Consider the following 22,208-nt stretch of genomic DNA (forward strand, 5'->3'; position numbering starts at 1 on the left):
TTGAGCATACTTCTGTGCTAAAGAGATGGCTGAGGGCCAGGGGAGGAGTTAGAGAGGAAAACCAAGGTTTATTTATGAAGCAAGAGCCCTCAGAGGGTGGGAGGAAGTGGGCCTTGGCCCTGGAGTGGAAGAGTTACCACTTGCTCTGGGATGTGATGAAAGAGAGGAAATGGAAGTATGTTTATAGATGTAGGGTAGGCTTGGACAGAGGTTCTTGATCTCATTCTCTATGCAGTAGAGTGGTTGCTGAATATCTGGGAAGACTTGTGGAGTAGAGGATGGGGGAGAGTCGGAAATGGGTTGGAGTGGCTTCCTTGGAAAACCAGAAGGACCCATGGCAGATGCATCTAGCTCTGTTCCAGATTCCTGGGATTTCTCTGAGGGATGCCCCAGAGTATTCCCTTTCGCCATTTATTTTCTTTCTCCCTTTAATTGTTGCATTTTGCAAGGGACTCAGTAATGACACACAGCAGCCATAAGGACAAGCATAGGAGAATGCTTCCATTACAGCTGTGCCTTCCAAACAAAATAAAAATGCATTCATGCAGGCCTGCTTTCACCCAAGCCTTAAATGAGATCCAATAAAGAGACTGGCAGAAATGAAAAATCGGACACTGCTGAGTGTGGGTGTCAGTATGGGCACAAAGAATCTCTCAGATGCTGCTGGGCCAGTACAAATTGGTACAACTATGATGAAGAGCAAATTTGCAATGTCTTGTAGTAAAGTTTAAACTGCCATAAACAAAATATAGCATACCAGTTGGATAGATACCTAGAAGATTATTTTTCAAACTGTGGTTGGAGACCCAATAGTGGGTCCAGAAATCAATTTAGTTGTGCTCAGCTAGCAATGTAAAAGACCATAGATTTAAGTAATACCAGGTCATTAATCATAGAAAGGATAAGACTTTCTCACGAAACATTGGTTTTAGTTCCACAATGAGACACAGCCTGCTTACAATAAGAAGTTTCACATTGTCACATGGTTCTGGAGAGACTCCTGCACATGTGCACAAGGAAGCTTGGAAAAGCTATTTCTTACAGCATTGACTATACTAATGGTTTATAATTTAGGAAATCTCCATCAATAGATGAGTTGAAAATGGTCTGGTATACAATGTAATATTAAACTAGGTCTACATATATCAGCAAACATAAATCTCAGAAACAACCTGGAGTGAAAATGGGAAGTTGAAGGGTATGCAAGTATGATGCCATCGATGAAAAGTTTAAAAACTCACAAAAACAATGGTAGACATTGTTTTTTCACTATATTTAAATGTATATAAAAGAATAAAAAAAGACTTGGAAGATAGGCTCTACAATCTGATAGCTGTTGCCTCTGGAGAGAAGGAAAGGGATGGGAACAAAGACTTTATTTCTAATATTTTTTTTAATTAAAAATGTTCTTGTGAAAAATATGATAAGGTAATAATGGCCAATTTGGGACAATGAATATACTATAATTTTTCTTTGTACTTCCTGTGGTTTTAAATATATGTTATTATATTTTTTTATATCCCTCTCCTTAAGAGATGGTGTTAATTTTCTCTTGAGCCTGAGCTAGACTTGGTGACTTGCTTCTAGCAAGCAGAAGCAAGGTGATAGAATGTCACCTCTGAGGTGAGGAGAAGAGCCAGGAAGAAGCCTCGGCTTTTCTCTTGGGTTTTCTCTCTCTTTCTCTCTCTCATTTCTCACTCTGGGGGGCCAGCAGCCAAGTTGTAGGAGCAGCCTTATGAAGAGGCCCATGTGGTGAGGAGCTGAAATCTCCTACCACCAGCTATTAATATATAACTGAACTCAGAAGTAGGTTAGATTCTCAGCCTCTTCAGTTGATGTATCTCCGACCAAGAACCTGACTATAAATCCAGGAAGTGTCCCTGACCCAGAGCACAGCTAAGTCTCTCTTAGATTTGATTTCTGACCCACAGAAATTTGAGATATAATATATGTTTACTATTTAAAGCTGCTAAGTTTTGGGGGTAATTTGTTATTCAGCAGTAGGAAATTAAATTTTTCTCTGTATTTAAATTTTTTCTCAAAAAAAGACCTCTAAATAAATATAAAACAAAGCAGAAACTATTAGAAAAGAAACTTCTTACAAATATTCACATAAATCCAAGAACTCAAGTGACTGAGGATATCAGTCACTGAACCAAAATTAAGAGCATGAATTCTGGTGCCAGTCAGCTGAGGCCCAAAGCCCTCGCTAGCTTTATGATCTTGGGCGAGTTTCTTAATCTTTCTATCTCTCAGGTTTCTCGCCTGTAAAATGGGAATGATACTAGTAGTACCTGCCTTATGGGTTTGCTATGAAGATTAAATGATTAAGCAAAAGGCAATTAGAAAAGTAAGCACTTTATACATGTAACTTTACAATTTTTATTATTGTTTGAAGGAAAGGGACCTTAAAGATAATTTATTCCAATCCCTTTATTTTGCAGGTGAAGAAAATGGTGGTTCTTGGTTCAAGGGCTCAGAGCTATTTTTTCCTTGAAATATCATTTCCATGAGGTTTTTCTTTTTTCTTCCCTTTACATCAATTACATCTACTGCATGTCCCAATTTGCAGGGATCTCTGCTGGGCTTCTTTACATACAGTGCTTTATATAATTTAGGAATTTTTGTTATCTCTATTTTGCAAAGACAAAAACAAAACATAAACCTCTGAGAGCTTACCACTTATTCACAGGCTGGTAGGTAGTAAAGTAAAAATTCAGATCTTTTTATAACAAATTAATAGCGCAAGTACTTTCTTAACCAGTTAAAGGTACATTAGTCTTAATTGTAAAGATCTTGTAGACTTCTCTGCTGATTACCTTATAGAATTCTAAAGCAGATGTGAAGCCTAGAATTCAAGCCTTCTTAACTGAACTTGCTTTGCAAAACATTACTGTGACTTTCCCCGGTAATTCTACATCGGGGTGTGTAGCCCACAAAAATACTCCCAAGTGTGCAAGGGTGTTCATTGTAGCATTATTCATTATAGCATCCTACATAATAAAAACCTAATATGTAAATCGACCTAACTACGGAAAGACCAGTGGAATGACAGTTCACTATGATGTGCACTGACCACCAGGGGGTGGACGTTCAATGCAGGCCCTAGACCCCCTCCCCATATTACCCACCGATCGCCCCACAGATCTGCCCTGATCACTGGCCAGGTGTAGGGACCCTACCTATGCAGGAATTTCATGCACTGGGCCTCTAATTAGTCATAATAATGATAAATTGAGACTACATAAGTATTCAACAATAGAAAGTTATTTTAAAAAATTATAACACTCATACTACCAGAAGGACACTACACAGCCATATAAAACAATGAGGTACACACACATACACACACTCATACACACACGCTATGGAGAATAGATAAAAAGTTTAATTTTAAAAAGCAAGTTGCAAAACATTTGATTCCATTTTCTATAAGGAAAAAACTATAGATTAATATGTCTGTATATTAAAAGGTCTGAGAAACATAACAAACTTAAAGATAATCCTTGGGCCCTGCCATTGTGGCTAATGGTTAAGCATCAGCCTATGGACCAGAAGGTCAGGGTTTGAATCCTGGTTGGGGCACATGCCTGAGTTGTAGGCTTGTTCCCACAACCCATTTTAAGAAATAGACTGTTACCCTTTTATGTCCCCTCTCTCTCCCTCCGCTATCTCATCCGTCTCCTTTCCTCCTTTCCCGGGAGTATTTGCTACCCTGAAATTGGTATTATCATTTCCTTGCTTTTCTTTATAGAGTTTCACCACGTATGAATGAATCCCTAAATAATAAATTATTTAGTTTTACATATTTTTGAACTTTATATCAGTGGAATCATGTAGTCTTTTCTCCTACAACATACAGGTTTATAAAGTCCACCCATGTTGACATATGAAGCTGTAACTTATTTTCGCTGCTGTATTGTATTTTATTTATGAATAAGCTGTAATTTAATCATTCAGTTGCTTGTTCACAGATATTTGACTTATCAAGTTTTTTTGCTACATAAAATAATATTGATATTAACATAATTGTACATGTATTCTGGGTAAGAACTTCTTTAGGATATACACTTAAGAGCAGAATTGCTGGATCACAGGATATATATATATATATATATATATATATATATATATATATTAAATAAGCCACAGTATTTTCCAAAGTGGTTTTAAACAAAGCAGTTTAAAAGAAGATTTAAGACTTCTCACTGTTCCACATCCTTATCAATAGTTGATATTGGGGTATATTTATTTTTAAAATATATATATTTTTATTGATTTCAGAGAGGAAAGGAGAGAGAGAGAGAGAAATAGAAACATCAATGATGAGAGAGAATCATTCATGGGCTGCCTCCTGCACTGTTAAATCAAGCCAGTCCATGTGCCCTGACCAGGAATTGAACTGTGATCTCCTGGGTCATCTGAGCCACACCAGCCAAGCTGTATTAAGTATATTTAAATTTTTGCCAGGAATGTCATTCTACAGATGACTGAATATATCTTTGTATTTCTATCTTTATATTTTTCATGTTTGAGTTCATCTATAACCTCAATTTGAAGATATATTTTTATCACTTCTTTGCATCACCTATCATTTTAAATAAATCTACTTTCCAGATGCTGAATAAAGAGCTGAGTGACATTCAGATCGATTTGAGGAACAATATCGGTCATTTATTAGAGATGCACCATCTGGGCATAATTTGATGTATTTAGGAGCCCTTTTATCTCCTTTTTCCCAGTTCCATCTATTTACCTCCCAAATCATCAAGTTGTGGTCTGGGAGACCAAGCTCATGTGATGTGTATGTTGCCATACCTAAAAGAAACTGGCCTCAAGTAATTTTAAGCCCTAGCCGGTTTGACTTAGTGGATAGAGTGTTGGTCTTCGGACTGAAGGGGCCATTTAAGATTCTGGTCAAGGGCATATTCCTATTTGCGGGCTTAATACCCAGCAGGGGATGTGCAGGAGACAGCTGATCAATGATTCTCTTCATTGATGTTTCTCTTTCTCCCTCTCCCCTTCTTTCTGAAATCAATAAAAATATATCTTAAAAAATAAAGTTATTTTAATATCAAGACATACATGGCAAATTAGCCGTACACTGCATCATACGGGATGTGGAAGCCAAAGGCCTGTTCGAACACCTTTGCTGACTGCAGTTACCAAGATAAAAGGTCTCCAATTCGCACAGGAACACAAGGATTGGACAGTCGAGCATTGGAAAAAAGCCATGTAGTTTGATGAATCACATTTCCAGTTATATCATGCAGATGGCAGAGTGAGAATTTCGAGGAAACAGCATGAAAGTATGCACCCCACATGCATGAATACAACCCTTCAAGCTGGTGGGGGCAGTGTTATGATTTGGGGCATGTTTTCCTGGCATGATATGGGCCCTTTAATTCATGTGGAATAAATTATGAATAGCACAACATACCTAAGTATTGTTGCTGATCAAGTTCATCCTATCATGTTGATGGTGTATCCCAGTGGTTGGCAAACTCATTAGCCAACAGAGCCAAATATCAACAGTACAACAATTGAAATTTTATTTGAGAGCCAAATTTTTTAAACTTAAACTTCTTCTAACACCACTTCTTCAAAATAGACTCGCTCAGGCAGTGGTATTTTGTGGAAGAACCACACTCAAGGGGTCAAAGAGCCGCATGTGGCTTAAGAGCCGCAGTTTGCCGACCATGGGCGTATCCCAATGGAGATGGCTTCTTCCAACAAGACAACGTGCCATGCCACGGTGCTCGTATTGTGCAGGAGTGGTTTCAAGAACATGAAGGAGACTTTATCTTGCTTAGGTGGCCCCCTCAATTACCAGATCTCAATCCAATTGAGCATTTGTGGGACGAAGATAAAAGAGCCATCAGGCAGCTCGTTCCACAACCATCAAATCTCACATAACTGGACTGTGCTATTCATCAGGCATGGTGTCAGATTCCTCACATCACCTTTCCACATCTTGTGGAGTCAGTGCCAAGAAGAATCACCGAAGTATTGAAGAAAAAAGGTTGGCCCAACGAAATACGGATGGTGTGGTCATAATAATCTGGCCACTCAGTGTATGTCTCTATTATGAGATTAGAACTTGGAGCTCCCTGCTGAATTCTGTAACTCCTAAAACTAAAAAGTTAATTCACTAAATATTTTTTAAAGCCTATGTTATTATTATTAATGCTGAAGTGTTGGGAGCCATCAGAGTTGGGACAAGGGCAACTCAGTCTTAAGGAAATAGAATTAAGTTCCTTCTAGCAGAAGTTATGCAGTGCCCTGAGGCCTTGGCCAGAAGATAAGATTAACCTGCTGCTTAGCATCTTCCTGCCACTTCCCCTTCCTGATCCTCCCCCCCTAGATAGCCCAGCCTTGGAATGTTGCACCTTGGAATGTTACGAAGACCCCTCTGCATAGGCAACCCTGCCCCCCTTTGTTTCTGCTGTATAAATACAGCCATTTCAAAGAATAAAGTTGAGGCTTGATCAGAACCTTGTCTTGCCTCCATTCTTCCGCGTTCCTTGTTTGTTTCATTCTCTTAGGTGGTTCCTATGTGCCCCTGTTGTTGTCCCGCGGGCCGGGACACTGAAGTTCTATCCTTATGTAACCACGTGGTCAGGTACACATTGCAGGGTGAATCAGAAAATATTCTTACTCAATGATCCTATGCATATCCTCAGATTTATCTAAAAATAAAACTTTGGTAACTTTGGAGGGAGATGGTGGTAGAAGGGAAGGAGTCCTGGTTATTAGTAGTGATGAAGGCTAACACAATGATACTTAGGAAATTATTAAATGGACAGGTATCTGCATTGATGTTTAAACCTTCTTAATAAAAACTACAAATTTAATTTTCACAACAAAGAGGTAAATGCTATTATAATATCCCCAGGCAGATAAGGAAACTGAGGTGCAGAGATGTTAAAGGAATGTGGCTAATTATCTCATGTTACTGGAAAGATGCAGCTAATATAGAGACAAAATATATAGGCAAATCTACTTTTTGTAATTGAAGGATGTCAAAACTTCAAAGTTATTTTTCTTATTTTATTTTAATCACCTTTCTGTTTTCTGTAAACCAGAAGCCCCACTACAAAGCCTTATTCTTAGATTTCTGCAGGTTGGACATCTACGCAGATAATGAAATTTCAGTCGTTTTTTTGTTTGTTTGTTTTTTTGTTTTTTCTTCTTCTTCTTCTTCTTTAAAGTACTTGCTTGTAGGTGGCAGTGTTCCTTTCAAACCCTACTTTGCATTTTTTTCCCCCTCCCTGGGGAAGATTAGAAAAAGCTATCTGGTTAATATTAACCTGAACATTTCTCTGAGTGGGAACTTCCTAAGAAGAAATTGTTAAGAGCAGAAAGTGTGGTATAAAGAAAGCTAGGCAGAATACAAATAGAACAATTTAGAAACTAAAGCATTACCTTCTGATACTTATGAGAATTACCTTTTTGTGCAATGAATTCACTTTTTCCCCAGCCCCTTTCTTCACTTTTCCTTTTGAGGAAATTATTTTAATATACTTTTACTGATTTCAGAGAGGAAGGGAGAGGGAGAGAAAGATAAAAATATCAATGAGGAGAGAGAATCATTGATCAGCTGCCTCCTACTAACCCCACACTGGGGACTGAGCCCATAACCCAAGCACATTCCCTGCCCGGAATCAAACAGTCACCTCCTGGTTCATAAGTCTGTGAGAAATGCTTACCTGTCCGAATTCAAATAAGGAACTCGGAGACAGAAGTATGGTAAAAACAGGATGTTCTTGAGAGCCGATGTCAGTACAGGTTGCACAGGCATAGCTGGGCAGTGATCACAGCCCATTTATTCAGTCCCTCCTCTGGTTCCCCATTGGCTGAGTATTATGGGATCATCTGTTTCCTCATATGTCCTCACCTAGATCTTATTGTCTCCCATTGGGCCATTAAAAAAATTTGGTCTGAGGCCTTTTCTAGTTGTTTCCACCTTCCCCATCTAGTTGGGGCAGGCGCCTTGGGGGTTTTCACCATGATGCTGGCCCATGTCCACAGTTCCTTGCTCTTACATCCTCTTCCCTCCTCCTTACATTCTGTTTGCCCTGAAAAAATGGAGCAGCAGTTTCCATCAAAAGCAGACTATGCTGGAGATGGATCACAGAGGCCCACTTCCCGCAGGTTGACGCAGAGAGCCACAGAGCCATGCCGGGAGGGCCAGGAAAGATTCTTTTAAGTGAAATTGTATTTCTTGAAAACACTTTTCCAGTCCGTGTAGAGATTTAATACTCTTTACCTAGTGCTTTCTTAGTTTTGACCTTTGGCTCCTTTTCTAATAGCTAGCTGTCTCTTGTGTTCAGGTATTCATTACCATCACCCTCCACCTCCCAACAGTGACGTTTAAGTTGTAACTATTTGTCTAGAAAAGAATCTGGCAAATAATGGATGCTCAATAAAGATTTGTCCATTGACTGAATGGCTGATTAAATGAATGAACTAATGAATTAGTGAGAGAAAACCTTCCCAGGAAGAAGAAAAAAAAAAAAAATCAAGGAGTGTAAATGTGAAACAAATTCTTACTGATGAATTTTGTAAAAAAGTATTTGTAATACTGATTTCATTCTTTTACATTTCTCTCAAATTTGTTAACTTTTTCATAACATTGAAAAGTCAATGTAGCCATATAATTTCAGTACTCTGCTTTGAAAAATAAAATGCTATTTAAAAAATGACTACTATTGGATCAATGGAAAAAAATGAGTACTTTTTGGGGAGGTTCTTATTGACATACTTAATTGCAGTTATTCTATCCTATAAATTACTTTTCCATTCATAGAGTTTACCTTTTACTTTGAATCTCTTAGTATACTGTCTTACATTGTATGTGGCAGTATTCCTAGTTTTTAAAGTAATAAAAGTTAAAGACAAGGATATTAATCTGGCCCATACTGAATCAGACCTGTTAAAAAATATTCATGATGATAATAATTGAAATATTGATTGACATTTATTTTTATCTTATAAAATTAACCTTTTAAAAGGCAACTTTCAGGGTCACAGACGTTAGTTATATTGTACCCTATAAATTTTTATTTCTTAATACATTTTTGTAGTTTCCAAAATTTCTCCTGTAAGCTTTCATTACTTTTATAATCATAGAAAGCAATACATTCTATTAACCCTCCACCCCACCAACTCAGTAATTTATCACTCTGAGCAAATTCCTACTTATATTTTATTATAGCAATTTTTAAAGGCATGAAAACCTATGGCCGTAATTTCAACTTGAAATTTCCAAGGTTTCTATCAAGGTGAATAGAGAACTGTATTCATAGTATATTTGTGTAGAATTTGCAATTGCCTTAATTGATTGTACTGTCTATTCTCACATCATTTCTAAGTTGAAATTACATGCTGATCTACTTAAAATGACCTAGTATATATTAATTTATTTTTCTATCTTTAATACATCCATTGTTTTCTTACATGTAAAACGAGGAGCAGGGATAATTGCTAAACTTTGCTTTGGTTCTAATATTCTAAAATCATTTGCTGAGATTATTCTGTAATAAACTCATTAGTGATAAAATTATAGAGTGGGGTATTTTGAATTCCAAGGAGCAATGTTTAACTCGCTAGACAGGATATGTTCTCAAATAAACTTTGAAAGTGTACCCTTGATGTGTGAGGGATCACACTGGAAAGTGAGAAATTGATAAGTTTAAAGAGTTTTAATACTATAGTAATCATCTAACTCTATCTTGTACCTCTGGTTTGTCACTTCTTCCTAATTAGAAAGACATCTGTGTCTCTCCATATGGTATGATTTGAAGAAGAACTTCCAAGAATTTCTTTAAACTTCTGCTTCTCTAACTATAGAACTTTTCTTAGAACATACTGTCCATTAATGAAATCCTTTCCAGTTATCTCATGTCTTTATATGCATCACTAGGGTGATTCTGCTGTTTTTTCTAAGAGCCAGTGACTTTTGAATGATTTACAAATTTTAAAAAAATCTATTGCAGGCATTTTCTTTTCAAAGCCTGTTTTTAGTTCCTATGAAGGGAGCCAGTATGACTTGGTGGTTAAGCAGTTAAAAACTGGCTTGTAAACAAACAAATCTAAGTTTATTTCCTAGCTGTACTTTTCAACTACTGACTGACCTTGGACAAGATACATTACAACTCTGATCCTCAGTTTTTTCATTTGTAAATTAGGGATAATATAACTTTTTTTTTCAAAATTGTTTTTGAAGAATAATTACCAGTATATGCTGTACACAAAGTACTTTGTCTTCCATTGAGTAAAGCAATATTTCTTGAGCATTAATTACATGTCAGGCACTGTGCCAAGTTCCTGTCTAACTCAAGACTGTTCCTTTTCTTCTCTCAAATTTTCATCTTTTTAAAAGAAAATATATTTTTATTGATTTCGGAGAGGAAGGGAGAGGGAGAGAAACATCAATGATGAAAGAGAATTATTCACCAGTTGCCTCTTGCGCACCTCCTACTGGGGATCAAGACAGAAACATAGGCATGTGCCCTTGACCAGAATCGAATCTGGGACCATTTAGTCTGCAGGCCAATGCTCTATCCAACTGAACCAAACTGGTTAGGGCTCAAATTTTCATCTTCAATGGCACTTTGAGGGAATGCTATTGTGTTAGTTCAGGTCTCTAGGAAGTGAATGCTAAGATAGCATAAGACATGCAAACCCAGGCCTGTGGCTATGGTTGAGTGTGGACCTATGAACCAGGGCACATGCCCAGGTTGCAGGCAGCTAGCTGATTGATGATGCTCTCTCTCATCATTGATGTTTCTCTCTCACATCCTCTCCCTTCTTCTCTGAAGTCAATAAAAATATATCAAAAAATAAAAAGACAAGCCCTAACCAGTTTGGCTCAGTGGATAGAGCGTCAGCCTGTGGACTGAGAGGTCCCGGGTTCGATTCTGGTCAAGGGCATGTGCCTTGGTTGCGGGCACGTCCCCAGTGGGGGGGTTTGCAGGAGGCAGCTAATCGATGTTTCTCTCTCATAGATGTTTCTAACTCTATCCCTCTCCCTTCCTCTCTGTAAAAAAAATCAATAAAATATATTTAAAAAATAAAAATAAATAAAATAAAAAGACAAAAAAGCTTTATACAGATCGGTGCCAAAGAGGGAGGGAAAACTGGGTCAGGAAAAGCTTCTCTGGGGAGGAGTCACCCAGCTGAGACGCCAAGGACCCGTAAAAAATGTTTACCGGAGAGAGAACCGCTGTGTGTGGGCCTGGGCAGGCCGCCCTCCGCTAAGTGCTTAGGTCTCCAGCCTCAGGGCGCTCCTAGCGCTCCCCTCCCGCCCTCCCCTAGCCCTGGCGCTGAGCCACCGCTCCCGCCACCCCCGGGACCAGCAGCCCCGCGCATGCGCCTCCCAGCGGAGCGCCCGCCGGAGGGGCGGGGGTGTTGCCGGAAGTGCGACTTCCCCGATCTTCCCATCCGGGGTCACGGCGGTCTTCCGGGTGTTTCCGAATGGGCTTTCGACGCCGCTTTTGGGGCGACTTTTCGGTCTTCCGCCTCTAGCCACCGCCCGCCACCTCCCACACCCTCGCCGGCCCTGCCTTTCCTCGCGTCTCCCCGCCCCGGCCGCCGCCGCCGAGTTCGGGTCTGGAACGCAATCGGCGTTCGGAGCCAGGCCTCGCCACCCCGCGGGCCGCCGCCTCGGCTCCGGCGAAAGCTCCCACCGAGCGCGTGGGCCGTCGCCGCTCCGGCCGTGGAGCTCCTGGGCGGGCGGTGCCGGCAGGCCCTGCCCCAAGGACACCTGTGAGTGAGCGGGCTTTTGGGGTGTAGGGAGTGGGAGGGGGGCGCGCCCTGCAGGCCTAGGCCCGGAGGGCGGGGCGCGGGAACTTTTTGGGAACTGCTGTTTTGTTTTGCGTGGGAGGTTCCGGCCATAGCTCTTCGCAGACTTATGGGCGGCCCCGGGGTACTGTACTTTTTGAAGGATCTTTGGACCGTTTACTACACTCCCCCTCCCCCCTTTTCCCCTTCTTCGTGCCTGTCCTCAGAGCCTAGGACCAAAAGAGGAAGATTGTTTTGGGATCGCTGCATGGTGTTTCAAGAAGCTGGTTTAGATGGGCATGGATGGCATTGCCTTGGTTTCTCGCGTTTCCGGAAAGTGCACAGAGTAGGACTGCCCGGGTTGTGACCCTTCTTTGCCTGTTCAGCCTTTGTAGATGGGCCCTTCATCTCTCTTTTCTGGGCCAGAAAATACGAGGGATTTAGGTTTCTCACAACTTCCGGGTGACAAAGTACAGTGTCTTGTTTCAGCTTTCTCAGCCTTTTGTTTAAAGTAGTTGTTTTAGTTATCGTATACCAGTAGGGTGAACAACAGAGAAACGAAAAACTCAAGCTAAGCCGAAGCCGGTGTGGCTCAGTGGATAGAGCGTTGGCCTGCGGACTGAAAGGTCCCAGGTTCGGTTCCAGTCAAGGGCATGTACATTGGTTGTGGGCATATCCCCGGTAGGGGGTGTGCAGGAGGCAGCTGGTCGATGTTTCTCTCTCATCGATGTTTCTAACTTTCTATCCCTCTCCCTTCCTCTCAAAAAAAAAAAAAAAAAATCAATAAAATATATTTAAAAAAACAAAACCAAAAAAACCCTCAAGCTAACTTGGCAGCTCATTAGCAGATGTGAAGTATATATGATTTTGTGAGGAAAGAGAGCCTAACTGAACACTTAAGTTTGTATTATAGGTAACATACTATTTTTTGTAAACGCCATCATATTGTATGATTTGTTATTATTTGTAACTCTATTGTTTAAAGTATTACATATAGTATTACATATGTCTCCTTCTCCCTCCCATTGTTGTATGATTGATCACCTCAAAGCATTACCATGTACTGATTAACAGCCTAAAGGCTTTTCTTTCTTTTTTAAAAAAATTTCTTTATTAATTAAGGTGTTACATATGTGTCCTTATTCCCCCATTAACTGCCCCCCCATCTCCCCCAGTTATGCCCTCACCCCTCCTGATGTCTGTGTCCATTGGTCCATTGGTTAGGCTTATATGCATGCATACAAGTCCTTTGGTTGATCTCTCCCCCCTTACCCCCACTCTCCCTCTGAGGTCTGAGGGTCTGATAGATGTTTCTCTGTCTCTGGATCTGATTTTGTTCATCAGTTTATGTTGTTCATTATATTCCATAAATGAGTGACATCATGTGAATTTTTTCTCTCTTGACTGGCTTATTTTGATTAGCATAATGCTCCCAGTTCCATCCACGCTGTTGCAAATGTAAGAACTCCTTTTTTTACTGCAGCATAATATTCTATGGTGTAGATGTACCACAGTTTTCTAATCCACTCATCTGCTGATGGGCACTTAGGCTGTTTCCAAATCTTAGCTATGGTGAATTATGCCTTCTATGAGCATAGGGGTGCATATATCCTTTCTAATTGGTGTTTCTAGTTTCTTGGGGTATATTTCTAGAAATGGGATCACTGGGTCAAATGGGAGTTCCATTTTTAATTTTTTGAGGAAACTCCATATTGTTGTCCATATTTTTCTCCATAGTGGCTGCACCAGTCTGCTTTACCACAAGCAGTGCACGAGGGTACCTTTTTCTCTGCATCCTTGCCAACACTTGTCATTTTGTTGATTTGTTGATGATAGCCATTCTTTTTTTTTCCTTTTTTTAATTTTTTAATTTTAATTTTAATTTTAATTTTTTAAAATATATTTTATTGATTTTTTACAGAGAGGAAGAGTTAAGAGATTTTTTACAGAGAGGAAGAGTTAGAAGGATAGAGAGTTAGAAACATCGATGAGAGAGAATCATTGATCAGTTGCCTCTTGCACACCCCCTATTGGGGATGTGCCCACAACCAAGGTACATGCCCTTGACCGGAATCGAACCCAGGACCTCTCAGTCTGCAGGCCGATGCTCTATCCACTGAGCCAAACCGGTTTCGGCGATGATAGCCATTCTGACAGGTGTGAGATGGTACCTCATTGTCGTTTTGATTTGTATTTCTTGGATGATTGGTGACTTTGAGCATGTTTTCATCTGCCTCTTCGCCTTCCTTCTGTCTTCTTTTGAAAAGTGTCTATTTAGGTCTGTTGCCCATTTTTTGATTGGGTTATCTTCCTTTTGTTAAGTTTTATGAGTTCTGTAAATGTTGGAGATAATATTGGTGATAACATTGGGCAAATGTGAGTTCTCCCCTGCAGTGGGCTTTCTTGTTTTGTTTATGGTTTCTTTTGCTGTGCAGAAGCTTTTTATTTTGATGTAGTCCCATTTGTTTATTTTCTCTTTAGTTTCCATTGCTCTAGGAGCCGTGTCAGTGAAGAAGTTCCTTTGATATATGTCTGAGATTTTTCTGCCTGTGGATTCCTCTAGTATTTTTATGGCTTCCCGTCTTATATTTAAGTCCTTTATCCATTTTGAGTTTATTTTTGTGTATGGTGTAAGTTGGTGGTCTAGTTTCATTTTTTTGAATGTCTCCAATTTTCCCAACACCATTTTTGAAGAGACTGTCTTGACTTCATTGTATGGTCATGCCTCCTTTGTCAAAAAAAAATTTTTTTAACAAGTATTGTTTTTATTTTATTATTTTAAAGTATATTTTATTGATTTTATACAGAGAGGAAGAGAGAGGGATAGAGAGCCAGAAACATTGATGAGATAGAAACATCCACCAGCTGCCTCCCCCCCCCCCCCCCCCCCCACCGGGGATGTGCCCGCAACCAAGGCACATGCCCCTGACCGGAACTGAACCCGGGACCCCCCAGTCCGCAGCAGACGCCCCATCCAGAGCCAAACCGGTCTAGGCTCCTTTGTCAAATATTAATTGAGCATAGTGGCTTGGATCAATTTCTGGGTTTTCTATTCTAGTCCATTGATCTATTTGTCTGTTCTTGTGCCAGTACCAGGCTCTTTTGAGAACAGTGGCTTTGTAATAATACAGCTTGATAACTGGAATTGTGATCCCTTCTACTTTGTTTTTCTTTCTCAGGATTGCTGCAGCTATTCGGGGTCTTTTTAAAAAAACGTTACAAATGAAATTTTGGAAAGTTCGTTTTAGGTCTGTGAAATATGCTGTTGGTATTTTAATGGGAAGTGCATTGAATCTGTAGATTGCTTTGGGTAGTATGGACATTTTAATGATGTTTGTTCTACCAATCCATGAACATGGTATGTCCTTCCATCTATTTATGTCTTTCGCTATCTCTTTTTTTTCAGTGTCCTAAAGGCTCTCTTACGTACTGATAGCTAATAATACAATAGTAACATTACTTTGTTGATGTGCTAACTTCGATTAAGTCTAACAGGTAAGCTCTAGTGAAACAAGTCATTTAAGAAATGTCCATTTCAAACCACGTGACTAGATTTTTTTCAACACTTGGATGGAATTTAATTCTTAATAAAAATGAGTGACCTTATCAAAACCTGCAGGAGGTTTTGATAGTGGGTGAACAGGATTAAAGATTGGACTTTTTGCATTGTGGAGAAAAGAAGTGAGTTTAGGGGATGGATCAAAGGCATTTGGACAAAGTGGACGGATAGTTTGATTTAGCTCCTACAGTTCTGTGTTATACTAGGTAAATTCTGCTTTCTGAGGAGTCCTGAGGATGGAATTATGTAACCTTAGGTGTTCTCTAATTCCTTGGAGAGGTCAAGTTTAGGACAAATTCCTAGTGCTATATAGTATTATACAGCACTAGGAATTACTTTGTAATCTGATACAGCTTGTCTCAGGTATGATTATTTAGAAATAAACCTGTATAGTTTCTCTTTGGTTCAACCTATTCAAGAAGCAACCCTTAAGATTCCTTAAGGCCAGAACCACTGCATTAGTTCTGGCCTTTTTGTTTAAAACAATTCAAAATTTACTGAGGTTATTCTGTTTTATATTAATAGTCAAGTACTGATGGAGAAATTTAACTTCAAGCTAAGGAAAATGGGATACCACAAATATCTGGATTTTATTTATTTATTATAAAGTTTCTTATACCTATTACTACAGTTAATGAGAAGTAGTGTTTTATTTAGATCATTTTCTACTTAGTGAAGCCTTTATTCAGAATATAAAGAAAAAGGATTTAAAATTCTGTGGTGATTTCCTTAGTTTTGTGGAAACTATTCTATTTAAAAAATTACCCCTTATATTGTTTAGGATAGATTATTATTTTGGTAACATTTTTATCTTCATAAAAATAAGTTGAAATGTATTAGAAAAAATATTGGAAAGAGGAATTGAAAGTCATGGGCTTTTGGTTTACTTCCTTATTTCTAGGTGGTCACCCAGGATATGAATGTTGGGAGTATTGAATGCCACTGTTTACATTCCCTAGGAATATTCCTTTTTACGTTGTGGGCCGACTGGTAAGAGCCAGACTTGAAGGTCAAGATTCATATAGAGGGGAACCTGACAATTATTTTGTTATGGAGGGACTCCAAAAACTTCAGTGGTTTTCTGGGAATTTGGGACAGGTTGAACCCAGTATTTATCTCAAAGTGAACTTTTGGCTATGGAATCATTGTAAGCTTTTAAGCCTTGGATAATTTGGTCCTTAGTTTTGTAGAGTACTTCTGGGCCATAAGACATCTTTTGACTTATTCTTAGTTTGGGTCTGACCTTGTAATGAGATAGGAATAGGTGAAGTCTGGGATATTAAGTCACTTCTGCTCTTCAAATCTGAATGTGTAGGTATAGGACTTTGAGTTTGGAAGAAAAACACATACAGCGTGGGGCAAAAGTAGATTTATAGTTCATGTGGAAAATAGTACAATAATTAATAAATAATAATACAAGAATAAACTTTTACGTACTCACAACTGTAAACCTACTTTTGCCCAGCCCTATAGGTATAAACAAAGTGTTTTAGAATTTTTACTATGAACTGATTTTTTAAAATATATTTTTTTTATTGATTTCAGACAAGAAGGGAGGAAAGAGAGAGATAAAAACATCAATGATGAGAGACAATCATTAATTGGCTGCTTCTGGTTACTTTGGAATCAAGCCCCAAACCCTGACATGTCCCTTAACCGAGAATCAAATAGTGACCTCCTGGTTCACAGTTCCACGCTCAACCTCTGAGCAACATTGATTGAGCTGAACTGATTTAAATAAATTTGAAAACTTTTAATTCTATTTTTTCTGAATACAGATTCATTCCCTTTTGATCATAACTATAGTAACTGTTTTCTAAAAAAAAAAAAGAAATATCCAGCAAAATTAATTGTAATAGCTTGTATTTAATGTCATTTTCTCAGGATTCATATGAAATAAGAGTTATGTTTTATGGGGATGTGGGTCAGGGAAGCAGATTAAAGAGGGCTAAGAAAGTATGAACCTGGGCAAAGGGTTTAGAACAAGGCTTTAGCTGCCAGTCTGGAATCTGAAATTCTATGATTATTAAATGTACTTTTAAAAAATATATATATTTTATTGATTTTTCACAGAGAGGAAGAGAGGGAGAGTTAGAAACATTGATGAGAGAGAATCATCAATCAGCTGCCTCCTGCACAGCCCCCACTGGGGACGTGCCCGCAACCAAGGCACATGCCCCTGACCTGAATCGAACCTGGGACCCTTCAGTCTGCAGGCCGACGCTCTATTCACTGAGCCAAACCGGTTTCGGCTACTAAATGTACTTTTAATAAAGGATTCTCTGAATCAGGGACATAGAAAGGGAGTGGACTGACAATTCTCAGGGGGAAGGGGTTTTGAGAGGTGCAGGAAGAGATTGGACAAAATCTTATACCTATGGATGAAGACAGTGGCAGGGGATAAGGGCATGGCGTGGGGAATCAGGTGGAGGGGAGCTATGGGGGGGGAAAAAGAGGAACACCTGTAATAATCTGAACAATAAAAATTTATTATGTAAAATAAAAAAATAAAGGATTCTCTGGAATCCTTTTTGGTTCAAGATATTTTCCATTTCCTTTGAGTTAAATTCAGTGTAGTATGGTAGATTTTATAGGATTGTTTTTTGTTTTTTTGTTTTTAATTTATCCTAGCTGAAACCAGTTTGGCTCAGTAGATAGAGCGTCGACCTGGGGACTGAAAGGTTCCGGTCAAGGGCATGTACCTTGGTTGCAGGCACATCCCTAGTAGGAGGTGTGCAGGAGGCAGCTGATTGATGTTTCTCTCTCATTGATGTTTCTCTCTATCCCTCTCTCTTTCTCTCTGTAAAAAAATCAATAAAGTATTTAAAAAAATATCTATCCTATCTAATAAAAGAGTAATATGCAGATCGACCATCACTCCAACACACAAGATAAAGATAGCTGTTGCCCCCATGTTGACACAAGATAGCCCGTAGGGGAGGGCAATTGGGAGGGACCAAGCCTGCAAGGGAAGGCAGTTGTGGGTGATCAGGCTAGCAAGGGAAGGTAGTTGGAAGGCACCAGGCCTGCAAGGGAGAGCAGTTGGGGGCGATCAACCCTGCAGGGGAGGGGAGTTAGGGGTGACCAGGCCGGCAGAGGAAGGGAGTTGGGGGCAAACAGGCTGTCAGGGGGGCAGTTAGACATCAATCAGGCTGGCATGGGAGTGGTTAGGAGGTGATCAAGCTGGCAGGCAGAGCGAGGGTTAGGGGCAATCAGGAAGGCAGGCAGGCGAGCAGTTGGGAGTCAGCAGAACTGGATTGTGAGAGGGATGTCCGACTGCCCATGGGCTTAAACAAGCAGTCGGACATCCCTCAAGGGGTCCCAGATTGTAGAGGGTGCAGGCGTGGCTGAGGGACAACTACTCCCCAACCCCTGTGCACGAATTTCTTCAGAAATTTGAAGGCATTTATTTCATTGTCTTGTGGTTTCTACTGTTGCTTTAAAGCCATTTTGATTACCAGCCCTTTGTTTATAACATTTTCTGCTGTAACATTTTCTGAGCTTGTTTTCTGATATTCTGAAATTCCGAAATTTTACCATAATATGCCTTGATATTCATTTCTTTTTTTAAACTGTGCTTTGTACTCATTGGGTCCTTTAAATGTAAGGATTGTTGTTCTTCAGTATTGGACATTTTCTTTTTCACTTACTTGGTACCGTAATTTCTTTCTCTGTTCTTCTTGGAGCTTCTATTATGTTGGATGTTGGACCATATAAGTTGATTCTCTGCTATTTCCTGCTTCCCTTCTGCCCTCATCAGTTTTTCCTTTTTGTTCTTTCTAAGAGATTTCCTCAATAATCTTTTAACTCTTTGTTGGAATTTTGGCTTTCAGTTTTGTAATTTTCAAGAGCCCTTTCTGTTTTTAAGCAGTGTACTCTTGTTTTATATATGCCATGTTTTTTTCATTACTTGTTTTGTTGTTGTTTTTTGATTGAGTTTTTATTTGTTCTTGGCATTATTTCTGTTCATTCTCAGATGTTTTTTCTTTCTGACAATCCATGAGGTCTATTTTAAGTGAGAGCTATTAAAAATCTAATTAGAAGCTCTGTAGGAATGGTGGGCAATTCAATAGTACGCTTCACTGTACTTGTCTTAATTTCTCTTTGGTGGAAAACTTACTATGTTTATATAGGTTCTCTGGTTATTTTATATATGTCTCTTTTCTTTCTCAGTTATTCTATAGATGAGCTTTAGGAAGGTGAGCTGAGTATTCTTTTCACTTACTTTGTAGACTTCACTTAATGCTTATTTTTAGTTTATTACCATACCCTACTGTTGGTAATTTTGCAGCCTCGGAAACATTCATTGCAAACGAATAAATATCTAGACCTGCCTGGATCAGTGAAAGGTTCTGATTTATTTGTATACATGTTTTCCTTATTCTTATGGAACAAGTCCTCTTATATTGAAAGTCCTTTATATATGTTATTTAGGCTTTAAAGAAAATTCACAATTTTATAAATAGTTATTGGGCAATGCAAATTCCTTCCCTTGTTTGATTAGGTCTATAATATCTCAGTCATAGGATCAGGTTGTTACATGATGGCTTATACCTTTAAATAAGTTATATTGGAAATAATTATAAGAATATAGAGTTTCATTAAATATTTTTCTTAGTTTCTTTTTATTACAGTATGTGGTAATAACTTGATTTCTAAAATATTTATTGATATAAGGATAAATTTATTAGATACATCAGAAAATTTGAAACATATTTTACTGTCATGAATAATTCTATGGATAATGTAGATTTAAAATTACTAGTTTTTTGTTATCTATAATATAATTTAAGAGATCTGTTAAACTTTTAAAAATAAGTTTGAAAAAATAAATTAAAAATAATTTATAACTTGGTACTGATTGTTTTAAATAGCAGATACTAGTTATGAAAGAGTTCAATAACTTTAAGCTACAATAATTTGCCTTTTAAACTATTCTAGGTAGAAGAATACATGTTCACTTTTAGTGAACAAGAGCATGTTCCCAAACTCAATTTTGGGTCGCCCACCTTTCACTCCAAACCATCAACAACATAACTTCTTCGCCCTATCACCAACTCTTTATTCACACCAGCAGCTTATAGATGCACAGTTCAACTTTCAGAATGCAGAGTAAGTATGATAATATTTTGGCCCATACCATTTATCAATTATGTTTTATACTTGATGCAAATCCTTTATTTATAAAACATTTGAAATTAGACAAAATGTCATTATGACTTGTTTTCTTTTGATCAATGAAATAATTATTTTTTCTGAAATTGTTTTTTAAGGAACAAAATGTTTATTACTACTGTTCTTTGTTTTTGATAGCTTGTCTAGAGCTGTGTCATTACAGCAGTTGACATATGGAAATGTCAGCCCACTTTCCCCATTATTTCGAGGAAGGAAGTAAGTATATCTCAATTATCTTAAAAGAAAATTTTGCATTTCTTAGGACTGTGTAATAACGTACATTTTATTAAAATTGTATGGACAATATGCCCTACATTTTTTCCTGGAATCTGTGTGATCAGCCCTGTCACAGAATTTCAAAACTTGCGTATAGTATTTAAAGAATTTTAGGGATCCTTTGTTGATTTATTTCTGCCATTATAAGTTTTAAATGGCATGAAGAAAACTACTTTTAGTTGAGATATTTAACTAAATCAGATGGCTTTCTATATTGTATGCTAGGGCTGCCGTAAATAAGACTGGGTGGCTTAAACAACAGAAATTTATTTTCTCATAATCTGGAGGCTAGAATTCCAAGATAAAGGTGTTGGCCAAACCAGTCAGGGCATAGTTAAGAATCTTAACGATGCAATTGCAATACTACCTCATAGTTAAAGGAATTGACTTAATTAGATAAAACAATAACAACAACAACAACCTTTCAAAAAATTAAGAAAAAAATAATAAAGATAGGCATAACTGGTATGAACCCAAGAGATCTGACACAAGATCCTATGCTTAGCAGCACTGAATTGTTCTTAAAAGTTGTCATTGTGAAAAGCTATATAATGATGCTAAGAGTACTGACTTTATTCAGATTTTTAATTTTTGGAAATTTCCCTTGATCATGAATGAAAATAAATTCCATTAATTCATAGTTGTACATATTTTAAAAACTAGATTGGCATTCTCAATATAAGATATTTAAAATATAAAGCTCGAAATCAGCGGTTGCCAACTGGTGGTCCGTGAGGTCCGAAAGGTTGGCGACCACTGCTCTAAATTACTTTTAATGTTTAAAAAATATTAAATATATTTCTTACACTTTTAGTGAACAGGTATAGGAGTTCCAAGTATTTGTGGGTCTGTCAAGGAGAATTGGGATAATCCCAAAGGAGTATTACAATAAAAGCCTTCAGGTTTCTATGACTAGTTGACTTTTATTTATTTTTTTAAATATATTTTTTTGATTTTTTACAGAGAGAAAGGGAGAGAGACAAAGAGCTAGAAATATCAATGAGAGAGAATAATCTATCAGCTGCCTCCTGCACGACCCCCCGGGGATGTGCCCACAACCAAGGTACATGCCCTTGACCGGAATCGAACCCGGGACCCTACAGTCCTCAGGCTTAGTGGATGATCTATCCACTAAGCCAAACCGGTTTCGGTGACTAGTCGGCTTTTCGAGCTTAAAAAGAATTGGACCATTTCCTATGGCATAAAGTATTATCTTCATGAACAACTTAATATATCAATGAAGTAAATTTCTTTATTTTTCAACAAATAATTACTTTTTAATGATTTTTTCCTTGCCTTTTATTTTGAAAATTGTTAAGCCTCCAGAAAAATTTAAAAAATAAATAGTCCAGCCAGGTGTGTCTCAGTGGTTGGGCATCGACCCAGGAAATGAAGTAACTGGTTTGATTCCTGG

General features: G+C 38.4%; 1 protein-coding gene across 5 annotated transcripts in view; it reads left to right on the top strand.

Annotated features, from left to right (window-relative positions):
* Positions 1–11,420: 11,420 nt before the first annotated feature.
* Positions 11,421–22,208, top strand: part of TENT2 (terminal nucleotidyltransferase 2) — a 43,415-nt gene continuing 32,627 nt past the window's right edge. For 2 of the 5 annotated variants that reach the window (XR_004982856.2, XM_036409263.2), the window contains exons 1-3: positions 11,422–11,769; positions 20,285–20,455; positions 20,657–20,734. Coding sequence is in view for 4 of the 5 variants with exons in the window: in XM_036409263.2 (XP_036265156.1) it covers positions 20,322–20,455; positions 20,657–20,734 (212 nt within the window). In the remaining variant the exon portion in view is untranslated. Of the gene's footprint in view, positions 11,770–20,284; positions 20,456–20,656; positions 20,735–22,208 lie in introns of all 5 variants that reach the window. The other 3 variants (XM_036409260.2, XM_036409261.2, XM_045571665.1) reach the window with 2 other exon arrangements.

The sequence above is a fragment of the Pipistrellus kuhlii genome, unplaced genomic scaffold (assembly GCF_014108245.1).
Source record: "Pipistrellus kuhlii isolate mPipKuh1 unplaced genomic scaffold, mPipKuh1.p scaffold_m20_p_4, whole genome shotgun sequence".
Lineage (NCBI taxonomy): Eukaryota > Metazoa > Chordata > Mammalia > Chiroptera > Vespertilionidae > Pipistrellus > Pipistrellus kuhlii.